The 12,905-nt window shown below is 35.1% G+C and overlaps 1 protein-coding gene across 1 annotated transcript in view; it reads left to right on the top strand.

Annotated features, from left to right (window-relative positions):
* LOC107750395 (FYN-binding protein-like) overlaps positions 1–3,450 on the top strand; it is a 7,226-nt gene extending 3,776 nt beyond the window's left edge. The window contains exons 5-16 of the mRNA XM_016565759.1: positions 435–448; positions 519–565; positions 747–849; positions 960–1,119; positions 1,222–1,348; positions 1,590–1,609; positions 1,923–1,992; positions 2,140–2,235; positions 2,722–2,753; positions 2,858–2,918; positions 3,067–3,166; positions 3,289–3,450. Of these exons, the coding sequence (XP_016421245.1) occupies positions 435–448; positions 519–565; positions 747–849; positions 960–1,119; positions 1,222–1,348; positions 1,590–1,609; positions 1,923–1,992; positions 2,140–2,235; positions 2,722–2,753; positions 2,858–2,918; positions 3,067–3,166; positions 3,289–3,450 (992 nt within the window). The remainder of the gene's footprint in view (positions 1–434; positions 449–518; positions 566–746; positions 850–959; positions 1,120–1,221; positions 1,349–1,589; positions 1,610–1,922; positions 1,993–2,139; positions 2,236–2,721; positions 2,754–2,857; positions 2,919–3,066; positions 3,167–3,288) is intronic.
* Positions 3,451–12,905: the final 9,455 nt, after the last annotated feature.

Genomic DNA, 12,905 nt, shown 5'->3' with positions numbered 1-12,905 from the left:
AGCAGCCATTACTTCAGTCTTCAGTGTCACAAGTTCCTTCAGAAATCATTCTAATATAGGGATTTGCTGCTCAAGAAATACTTCTTATAAATTTTTATCAAAGCTGAAAACAGTTGTACTGCTTAATATTTTTGTCAAAAAAGTGCTACTTTTTTCCAAGATTTTTTAATAAACAGAAAGTTCAAAACAACAGAAATTGAAATAGTGAACCTCTGTAACATTATTTACTTTGACTTTTGATCAATTTAATGCATCCTTGCTGAATAAAAGTATATATATGTATATATGTAGCTTCAGCTTAAATAACTTATAATCTTAAGTAACAAATTAATAATTACATCTAATTTAATTTCCAAATTTAAAATAGATAGGAACTCCATAGTTTATGAAATCCAATTCTAAAAACTTTTTTTTCTCACATTTTCTCATTACAGGCCAGATAAATGAGGTAAGAAACTTAGTGAAGGCATACAGAAACTTCTTTTGTGGTGCACTGTCTCATGTCTCATCTCTTTTAGGGAAGTGGAAGTGATGGTGAGATATATGAGGATCTTGATGATAGTAGGTAAGATTTTAAGTTCTATTAATGCTGACGCTGTCGGTGAGATATAGCGGTCACCTCACCCACCTGGAACAGAGTGATACAAACAGTTTTTGGTGCCAATAATCAAATGATTAATTTCATGTTCTGCAGTGTTTACTTGTGTTTTGGGTTAATAAATGATTTATGGTCTGCTTTACCACAGATCTGCTGCAGAGCTAAGTCAACCTCAGAAAAAGCAAGACAAAGAACTTAAAATTCAGAAAGACCGTGAGAAAAAAGAGAAAGATGCAATTAAGAAGTTTAAAGTAAGTAAAAAAAAATTTTAATAAAAAAACATTTAGCACTTACACTTACAACCAGTTATCAAGGTTTACTTACTGGATAATGGTGATTATTATGTTTGTTCTTTCCTCAGATATCAACGCCCCTGCAGGTTATTCATCAGGTAAAAGCTAAAGCTGACTGCAAGGGTGGAAAACATGACCTCTCCATAAAGAAGGGCGAGTCAATTGATATCATTCGAATCACTGACAATCCAGAGGGTAAATGGTTGGGCCGAGGTCAAGATGGATCATGTAAGAGTTCACACCGTAAAAAAAAAAAAAAAAAGTTTGATGTGAACTGGTCACTGATCCCCTGAGAAAAGATGAAGTTGCAGTCATTTCTCTATGTTTCAGTTGGCTATGTTAAAACGGAAATGGTTGAGATCGACTTCAGCGTCTTGAAGAATAAAGGCCTGTCTCTTCCTCATAACTTGGAAAGTGAGGAGGTGTACGATGACGTAGAATCTCTGGAAGATCAAGGGTAAGAGCCTGTAACACTTCCAAACAAAAGTTCATTTCAACACATTTGAATTGATTCTGCAGAATTACAAAGATTTTCCCTAATAATGTGAAAAGGCAGATTTGATCTGGATGCTACTTTAAGCACTTTTCTAGTCTCTAGTCAAGTCTAGAAATAGCCAGGAAAGTTTCATTAGAAGTTGCACAGCAAATACTGCTGTTCGCATTTAAGTGAGAATTCATATTTTTCTTTAATCTTTCAGGAATATGAATGGGCAGCGGGGTAAGTTTTAATATAACTAATCCTTTTTTCAACTAATTGACTGTAAGGTTTAAGTTTAATACTTTAAGTAGTAGCTGTAAAAAAAAAATTATATATATATATATTTTTTTTTATTATTACAAACCTTGTAGAAACATACAGAAACAGGGAAGCGAGACATGAATATATTCCAACAAAAAGCAATTATAAAAATAAGAACAGAAATCAAATATTCTGGATTTGCATGTCAAAAAGTATTATGTAGTAGCTGTAAATGTGATAGTTTAATTTTGAGAGGTGATGCTTGAACAAGTCTGCCCTCTGCTGTTTATAGTTGTTTTACCTCCACCGCCAGATGATGATGTGTATGATGATATACCCGAACCCAATCTTAATCCAATCAGGTAAGAACAAATAATATAATATGATATATAAGGTTTGCAAACTATATGCATTATACTGTATGTGTGTGCCTGTATTTCTGGGTTTGTTGTTTGGCCACTTGTATTATGGATCTGTCTCACCCAAACCACGTTCCTCTGAATCCATAGCATTGGAGATCCCAGGTCTCTCTTTATACCGCGCAACTTCTTGGACATTCTCAAAAGCTCGGTTGACAGGAGAAAAAGCCAAGTCCACAATAATGAGTAATTTTTACATTAGTAAGATGGAATCAGACAATGTTACTTTTCAATTTCCAATCACAATTGCACTTACAACTGCATCCATTTGTTCTAACAAAGAAAATTGATTAACCGTTCGTTTCACAATCAATCCGATCTGTGTGAAAATGCCAAATAAGACTTCCACCTCCCTTGATTTTGCCTTCTTTAAGATTTAATTCTAAATTAAACAACAAAGAAAATTGATTAACCGTTCGTTTCACAATCAATCCGATCTGTGTGAAAATGCCAAATAACTCCTTCAAGGAAATTCTTCTGAGCCTCCTGTTATGAATGCTTTTCTAATCTTTTCTAACATTACTAGATGTGGTTGATTCTGTGTCCTTTTGCCAAGACTTCCACCTCCCTTGATTTTGCCTTCTTTAAGATTTAATTCTAAATTAAATCAGTTGAGTTTCTTTTGCCCGTACAATTATCAAATATTTATATACTTTTAACAATCTGTTTCAGCATTCCTCCCCCTCCACAATTTACACCTGAAGGTAATAGCGGTAAAAATAATAATAAAAAAAAATGTATTCCTATATCACGCCTTCAAATGAACCCACTGTGAATTCTTTTGTCTTCAAATGTCTTTACAACACAGACGTTTCTCAAGATATATATGATGATGTTGATTCATTCCCTCCCGCTCCATCACCTAGCAGGTAAACAGATGTTACCTTAAGTGCTTTTCCATTAATGTTGTAAGATAAGATGATGCAATATAAAGAATTAAACTCTTAAAATGTACTACTCTACATTAGCACATTTAAATCAGCCTGTCTTGATGATAATGATATTTCATTGTCGCAGCCTTCCTCAATTAAAATCTAAGGCGATCAAAGTGCATGAGGACCCAAAAAAGCAAAAGAAGTTTGAGAAAGAAGAAAAGGAATTTAGAAAGAAGTTTAAGGTGCGTATGAAATTATTGGATTACATTATGGTCAATTAAAACGCAATGCTGAGTGACCTGTAAACACAGAGTGCTTTCTTGATTGAATTTATAAGCAAACGAGTTGGTATTTACTTTACCAGTACGATGGTGAGATTCAGGTGCTTCATCAAGCAACAATTGCCACAAGTAAGAAGGGAAGTGGGAAAGACCTGACTGTACAAGCTGGGGAGACTGTGGATGTCATCAACAAATCTGACCCTGACAAATTCATCTGTAGGAACAAGGAGGGCAAATGTAAGTGACATTATTTGTGACTCCAAATGAGACTTGATCTACACCAGGACAAGTATTAGTAATGATGACATTGTAAAATTTACTTTTCAGTTGCAGAACACATTGCAATTACTAAATTATATTTAGACAGACTTAAAGAAGTTCCAGATCTATACTTGTGCCCTTATTATTTCAGTTATTCTGCCTTTAATGTAAATAATCATGTGCAAACAATATTCTTGCTCTTGTGAATTTATTTGGACGTTAATTACATTGTGCGAGCTGTCGCTTTAATACCGCGTGGTTTACATACACGTTGCTGCTGATTGGGCTGACATGTTTGACACACCCACCAAACAAGAGAAAACGCATCTCAAACCCCGTTGCACACCGTTGCACACCGTTTCCAGGAAACATGTCGTTCAAACCGGAAACCGTAGCAAAACGATGCACACCGGTTTGAGCTTGAACTTGCCCCTGATTGAATCACTCTATTGCTCCGCAATAGCCAATGGCATTCGAGCATTCACCTGATTGGCGGGCTCAGCCCCTATATAGGTGATGTCGGGTGCCAGTTTACCTCAGAATCTTTCACTTAGCGATACTGTTTTCAAGAAGCCTCTTATCGCTCACTGTTGAAGGTACGCCATATTGGTCCGGGCAAGACTTCTCTGTAAACAAATACAAGTAAACGGGGAGCTGCGGCTTTTCTGGACAAAAAGTGGAGTAAAGTTTAAATTTATCAACCGATTTCAACAGTTTATGATCTGCATGGAATACGAAAAAGTTTCTGTTTCTAATTACTCAGAATCTCGCTAGTTAGAACTATTATTTACTAGTATTCATTGTCATAAGGAATTGTGAAGAATCACGCTTGTCAAGAATAGATATGTTTTATTTTTCTTGGTTAATAATTGTGGAGACCTCCTTAATGTAATATAATGTAATGTAGATGAAATGTGCACGTTTTACATTGTGGAAATGGCTTTTTCTTTCTTCAACACCTTCATTTTAGCTTTTTTTAAATCACGTCATAGGATATGCCACAGGACAATTTCAGATGAATGTGAAGATAATTTGCTGAAGCATTTATCTTTACCTTTTCATTTTTACAATTTATTTCTATATGTTGCCTCCTAACCTTATGCTTATAGCCTAATGTTTGTATAGTATTTGTTTTATTATTCATAACACAACAATAAATGTCTTTATAGAAATGTTTTATTATAGTAAAAAATACATAAAATATTCATTTAAAAAATAATTTAATTAAATTACAAAAATATAAATAATTGTGTCCGGCAACTTGAAAATGTGTTTTACTGAGGTCTAAAAGACATTTACTGATCTATAAACATCTATACGAATTTCACAGATTTACTGTCAGTACACCATAGTTATACAAATGAACCAAATGCATTTATTTCAATTCAAATGGATGGAAACGGATAGAAAAATGATTGGGCTTGAAATATTCCTTATCCTGTGGCTCCCTCTAGTGGGCAACGTTAATATCAAAGATTGAACCACTATAGAATCATCCTTAATGGATCCAGTAAACAATTACGTTACAGCGGTAAAACATTTACAACACAACTAGAGTAAAGTTTAAATTTATGAATTTAAATATAAGTATACTATAAGGTTAAAGGTTAGATATTATAGTTCAATATACAGTATATGGCAGTTTTATTCTATAGAATATTATTATTATTATTATGAATAGCCTAAAAATAAAAGTGAGTGTGAGTATAAAATAGTAGTAATATAACTATGAATAAAATAGCAAATTGTATACACACACACACATACATAAATAAATTAAAATAATAAAATAAAAATACTAAATAAAATAGCGAGTAGTGAATAGTACAATCATATAATAGGCCTAGTATAAGTCGTATAATCATACGTATATCATATAATATAATACGCAGAAGAGTTGCAGTCTCTTGGAAATGCAGAAAACAGTCCATGATAGGCTTTCTTCAGCCTTCCTTGAGGTTTGTGTTGTCCTGGTTCTACTGGCTAAGATGGGCAAAACATAAATGAGCCACGATTATATAAGCAATCTAATCAGCTGCTCTTCGGAGATGAGTCTGTAATTCTGACAGCCTGATCTGTCCTGCCAATCCTCTGGCTCACTGCATTGCACGGAAGACTCACTTGCGATTTAGATTAGCTCATAAACTATAGAATAAGCTCGGACTTAATAAGAATCATGTAAACTTTATATTATTTCTTATAAAGTCTCAGTTTACATAGCCTTTATCGTTAGCTGTTAGTCTGACTTTGGTGGCTAACTAATGTCAACAATGTTATAATGACAAAATAAAACCAAAAACAACTATTCAGACTTACATGCGAAAGGTAATATCCCGAGAAATAATTTGGATTTTACGACGATTTGTAAAACCTCAAAATAGTCAGGGAATCAGAGATCTTTTCTTCAGTCCACTTATGAGAGTTACTGCAAGTTGCCCGGACAAATATGGCAGCGCCGTTGGTTAGAAAGGAATCAACAGTACAACAACATGGAAACCAGCCTTTATATTTGGTGTTTTTTGTGGTCGTACAATGAGAAAGAATAATTTCATTATAACTTAGATTCTGAAGACATTATTTTATGCCTAATCCTGATTTCAAGGTTAGCGTTATAAGCAGTGACAGAATAAAAAGCAAACATTACCCTGACGCTTTCTACTAAATCTGGGGGTGTTTTACTACATCAAATCAGTAATAGAAAATTACAGATTTTGTGGGAAAAAGCATATATTTATACACACACACACACACACACACATTTATTTATTTATCAATCAATGTTCTTTGACATAGGCTACTTTCTTTGAACATACTTTCCCACTCCCTAGAATATTGTAAGTTCAATTATACATTTTGTATACTTCTTTTTGTCATTGAAACTCCTGACATTTGACTGCTTATGTTATTTTGATAAGTTCATTTTCTAAAATGCAAGGATGTGTAATACTACTAATAAGTGTGTCGGACCTAAAGAATACTTCACAGTAATGGTTCATGGTTCATTTTTAATCAAACATGACTCTGGTTCAGTGAGGGACTTGTTGTGAACCCTGTTCTGAGCAATTCATTGATTCAAAATGCTACCTCAAGAGGGAGCTCAAGGCTGTTTCGTGAATCTTTTTGACTGACAAACACACACACACACACACACACACACACACACACACACAGCATACCAGTCTTTTTTCTCTCAAATTTGGACATCACATCATGTGCTGTGTTCATTACAGATTGCAACAGTCAGGTTCTAGAGTTAAAATACCAATCATTTCTTTATAGGAATTTATTTTTGACTATACAATAACCATGTATAACCTTATAAACTTGTAAACCTTTAAAGACAGACCTACTATAAGCACTAGGGTTGTTAATCAATAGTATATGCTTTTGTTGAAGCCACCAGCCCACATTATTTCAACTTTTTTAACAGCAGGGTTCCTAGAGAAAAAATACATTACCATTACCATTACAAATCTCCAACAATAAGAGCTCTTTTCCGAGTATGTAATTCACAATGCTTCATGGGACTGTAGTTCTTTCCCTCATTCGAGCAGTTTGTCTTCTCCGATTTTCGCATAAGGACTCACACAAAGCTTTCCTGTTTCCAGTGGTGACTAAATTCTGAATTACTGATGCAAATTATTAATTTATTATTATTTCCTGTGGCTCAGTGGTAGAGCATTGTGTTAGCGGCGCAAAAGGTCGTGGGTTCGATTCCCAGAGAACACACATACTGGTAAAAAAAAGGTATAGGCTGAATGCACTGTAAGTCGCTTTGGATAAAAGTGTCTGCTAAATGCATAAATTATAGTTATTATAAAATTATTATAATTATTTCCATCCTTATATGAAGTATTATTTTTCCATTTATATCCAAATTAGTTAACACATTTTCTCAAAGGATATTCTATAGGAGCACCTTTAAAATCTATCACAAGGTGGCGCTGTTTAACAAGCTTTTATCTGGGCATGTGCAAGAACGCTTGCTGTGCCCAATAAATCACCTTACAAAAAACACAACAGCTTACAATAAAGGCTGAAGATATTACAACTTATTTTATTTATCATTTAAAACTAATTGATCCTCTGAAGAACCAGTATCAGTTCCCACAATACTATTGAAGAGCATCTATGAAGCGGAAATTGTGATAATCTTTTCTGCTCTATTTTGACATATCAAAGTGCAGCGGCTTCTGGAATGAGAAAAAAAAATGTAGGACGGGACTTGAATTATTGGATCTTTGGATCAATGTTGTTGGGGTTAATGTTTTTGATTAAAGACTATGAGGGCACATGAATTGAAAAAAAAAAAAATTATGTGCACGGATAAACTGCAATATTCCATAAAAAATGTCAATTTTGATTACATGATGACTTAAAACAACACTTAAATTAATGTATTATTTTAACACATTAGAATCAAATCGTACACGGTTTTTTTTTAACCCAAGGGGATTTTTAGTGGAAGTATGAAGTCTTTTTCCCTCCAATTCACCTCAAAAGCTTTCTAAATGCTGCTTATTTGATATCTTATATTAAATGCAATGACATGCCTACATTCTCTTTACTTAAAAGTCCAAATACTTTTTGAAGAAACTGTAGATTCCTTTGTTACTTAAGCTTAGCTTGCATAAAGTATCTCCCCCACAGATGATAATTAAACTATTAAAGGGGTCATACGATGTCATATGATTTCAATTTTTCCTTTCTCTTTGGAGTGTTACAAGCTCTTGGTGCATAAAGAAGATCTGTAAAGTTGCAAAGACTAAAGTCTCAAATCAAAAGAGATATTCTTTATAAAAGTTAAGAGTCAACCACACCTACCTAAAACGGCTCGTTCTAACACACCCCCACATATCTACATCACTATGTGGGAAGATTTGCATAACACCGCCCAAATGTTCACGCAAAGAAAGAAGGCGTAACTTTTATTCTCGCTGTAGTATTGTTGTTGCCGCCGCAGCCATGTCGTGAACAGTATGGTAAGGGGAATAACATTTCCGTCACACGCTTGAGGTATTCAGCCAATCACAACGCACTGGATAGCTGGCCAATCAGCATACACCTCACTTTTCAGACCGATGAGCTTTGTAAAAAATCGACGCGTTTTAGAAAGGCGGGGCATAGAGAAAAAACAATAATGTACATTATGTGGAAAATAATGTGTTTTTTTAACCTTAAACCGCATAAACACATTGCATTACACCAAATACACAACATAATGTTCTTTTTAACAACGTCATATGACCCCTTTAATAATCTGATCTGTATTAATGATGTAATAATGCATCAGCCACTAATATTGCCCAAACCTATCCTAATTACATCAGGTTTGATCTGGTTTCAACAATAGACCACCACAGGCTGGCCTGCTTAAACAGAATTTTTTTCTTCAAGGTGCCGCAACGAAACATCTCCACCACCAGAAGGGAATCAAATTATGCCATGAAGCTTTTTAACAATGAAACTTTCTGAGAAGTGATGTGCAATTAGCTTAAAGGATAAGACAGGAAAACTCATAATATTTAAAATAACTGTTTATATCATGGCATCACATTTCTGCCCTCAGCACATTGGCCCGAATGGTACAGCACTTACACCATTAGCCCTATTGACTTTCTGCTCTCCTTCGTTCTAAATAAAGAAGGAATTCCACTAGACAGAACTTAGTGTCTAGTGAACGATGAAGGCCAAAGCAAGGCTATTAAGTTAGTAACCAGAGTTATGTGAGATTAGCAAACAGCACACAGTGATTATGAAAAGTCTTGTTGCTGATTTACTGTAGACAGAGATTAGGAAATTAGTCAGTTCCTTTACAGGAATCATACAGAATAAAGGTGAGTGTTCTTGCTGATTCATTCATTATTACTTGCTCCTCCTCTAGTCTGGGTCATAGTGCTGCTGAAGCAAGAATTGCTAGCAGGTTTATGGAAAAAACACAAGAGTCATGAACCATGATGAGCTATCAAGGTCTGTGCGGCGGCCGGCGAACAATGACTTCTGCAGTCCGGTGTTTTTTTTTCTTTTGTTTTCTTGTGAGTGTATGGCTAAACTGAGACACAGGATACTTCTTCATTCTTCCTTAAAGTCTACAGTTTTCTGTTATTTAATGCCAAGGTAATAAAACACAAAGTATAAAGTAGTGTTATAACAAGATATTCCATTTTTAAAAAATGAGAAAAAAAAACTTTATTAGATGTACAATGTTAATAACTGTGTCTGTAAACATGTCATCACATCCTCTAAAAAGGATCATAAAAACCAAAAGATGCACTTTAGGTGTGTAACTATCATTCTTGTGCTGCTACAGAGAATGATGGGAAATATAGTTTCCCATTGTAGCACAAACTTGTCTCCTATAAACCAGCTAAATGAGCTCCATTTTAGTATGCAACATTCTCTTTTTTTGCAATCTACTCAATTACCATAAAAAAAACAATTTTTTCTCATACAACAGCCTGTTTCACTAGGAAATACATCCCATTATGGAAGTAAAATGGGTTGCAAATGATACTTTACATTGAATAACTAAAATAGAGAAAAAGTATGAGAGAATGTCATCTCTTTTTGGGGGAATATTGTCTTATTCTTATCTCATTCTTGCGTGTAAAATGTTTTAAAACATCTCTAAATGATCAGCAGAAGTTCCTTTTCGTGATGAAAAGAGTTAATAAGTAATGAAAACAGGTCAGGTTGATCAGTGGTGAGACTGCTGGCTGCATAACTGCACTGTAGGGGCTCACCTAAGGGAAAATAAAGGTTCCCTCCACCCCCATGACCAATTAGACTCCACTCAGAGCCTTGACACTTTCTAAACATGGTTTACAGGTCATATATCTGGTTAGCTATTTGAGGTCTGAGGATCAACTTTGCAGGCTTGAGGGAATTTTAAACTCCAAACATCCGGGGTGACAATGTTGCGGTCATGTCAAGATCAGGTCAGGTGACTTGCTTCAGTCCATAATTATTACTTATTAATGAGAGCCAGGGTGCAGCAGAATGACAGTGAATGGACTGATTGTACTTTCACTGCTTGAGAGAGAAGTGTAGCAAACAAATATAGCATTTTGTTCAAAATGTAACATTTGTATGTATATTGGGAAGTAACCCTTTCCTTGAAAGGCATCTCTTTGTCCCTACTGAAATGTCCTCTATATACTGTCAGCTATCAATACAAACACTCACTTCTGCTCTTACATTAACAATAACAGGTGAAACGCTGCCACCCAACACCTTGAGAAAGGCCAAGGCTTTTCAATAATGAAATGGAGGCCTAATCCTGTTACACACGATTCACATAGGCCTAGTCATTACTGCGAGGTAAACCTGTCCCGCGCCTGGAGGCAGGGAGGACATAAACTTGAACCTAGAGAGAATTAGTTACATACACAATAAATCTAGAAACTCTCAATCTATAAACACACTTCCGCAAGGGCACACTGCAGTTTAAACATCCTGTAGTCGCTGGGACAGGAAGCAGCAAAGAGAATGAAACAATGAGACACATCTCCATAACAAAGCCCACTGTTGCTACACTCACTCACGGCATGTCTAGCTTCGCCTTCACTCCTACAATCTATTGCTTATACTAAAGATCTTGCATTCCAATGGCACATTCTTTATCTTTTGTTTTCTGTGCTCTGAATTTCCTATTAACAGCCAGCCATACACTATCACTAACTCTCAATAACTAAAACAAAATGACAAACTGACAATGGGAAATCTGTAAATATAGACATACCAGTATCTGGTTTCATTATGACTATAAAACCTCTTTTGCAAAATTAAAATGAATTTGTTTAATGATTTATGCAAAATCTGGTCGATATCGATAAGCTGATAATTATTTTTATGTTATGGCAGATAACCAATAAATGGCCAATTCTATCATATTTTGTCTAAATACGTTACAAATAAAACAATAAAATGAAAATAAATATGGGCATTACAAAATAATTAATAGTATGAAAAATGAGAATTTTGAGAATTTGTTAAATATTGCTTTTAACTGTTTTATTATATTATTAGTGTTTTTAAGCATGCAATAAGCTGTATGTCTGTTACATCTTGAATTAAACACAATCCAACCACAAAACACATATACAGAAGACAAAAGCTTGTCTAGCCCTATAGTCGCATTCAAGATATTTTCCCAGGGCCGGCCCGTCGCATAGGCAAAATAGGCAAATGCTAGGGGCGCCCAAAAAAATTTGATAAAAAATATTATTTTAATTAGGGGTGCACTATATATCGAAATATAATCAATATCGCATTATGGCTTAATGCCATAGTCATATCGCGAAGGTTGCGATTTAATTAAAGTTTTCAGTCACAAAGAGGAGAAAATACATTAGCAGGCAGAGCAAGCTCACTGTTCACAATGCGCGAAGTATGAATGTATCTCTGAGAACTGACTGTCTTAAGAAACCGTTTAGATGGCATTTTCCTTTCATCTTGCCTCTCTGTATAATGCATTTAGCATTTACAGCATTAATCAAGGAAACAATGCATCACTGCTGTTCCTTAAGCGCCACCTGCTGACAGAGAGTGAATTTGCATTTTCATTCAGCCCATCTGCCGTTTGGTGTGTGTTATGTAGCCTAATTTCACAAAGCTAAAGTCAGACCATTCTGTTTTTGCTTCAGGTTTTGAAATTTTACAGTCTAATTTAGATCAAAATATAGGCTAATTAAGCAACGAACCATATTCTTCATGTACTCATATTTTCATTCTTTCATGTCTTTTGCTTAAATAAAATACATTAAAAATCCGTTTTGGATTCTGCCATGAAAAGTTAAGATCAGTGCATCCCAAAATTTATGAATGTCTGAAATGAAGAAATTAAGATTTAAATGTTAGTATTGTAGCTGCCTTTGGACGATAAAGTTCTCTAATTTAAATTGCTAGCCGAGTTAATCATGAGATAATGAGTCTTATTTCATATATTTCATTTGTTTTATGTCATAAAGCAATGCAGTTGCTGTGTGAATGATCGGTGGTGGAATTGGCTGCGCAAGGGGCACTAGCTAAAATCTTGCCTAGGGCACCAAATTGGTCAGGGCCGGCCCTGTATTTTCCAAAGCGGTTTTATCTTTAACGTATTCATGCTGTGACTCGCTCTGCAGCCCTTTGTGAAGTCCGAAATCTGGGTCAAAGACATCCTGGAATGCTTCATCTTTTTCCCCGAGTGTCCAGAGGATGTGGATTCATAAAGGTACTGCCAAAATAAACTGCCTCCGGAATTAACAGCGTGTAGCTGACATAGCGCTTGTCAAGCCGAAGTTCAGCTTGATTTATTGAATCATTCACAACAAAACTGCGCCGTGACTATTTGTGAATTTTTGAACCTATGTTTGATGCCCAAAAATGCTCACTGGGTTTTAAGACATGGGATAACTGACAATATGCTGAAACCATCTTTCTGCACCACATACGGTGG

This window comes from Sinocyclocheilus rhinocerous, unplaced genomic scaffold, assembly GCF_001515625.1.
Source record: "Sinocyclocheilus rhinocerous isolate Xijiao unplaced genomic scaffold, SAMN03320098_v1.1 scaffold882, whole genome shotgun sequence".
Taxonomy (NCBI): domain Eukaryota; kingdom Metazoa; phylum Chordata; class Actinopteri; order Cypriniformes; family Cyprinidae; genus Sinocyclocheilus; species Sinocyclocheilus rhinocerous.
This window is presented reverse-complemented; position numbering and strand designations above follow the sequence as displayed.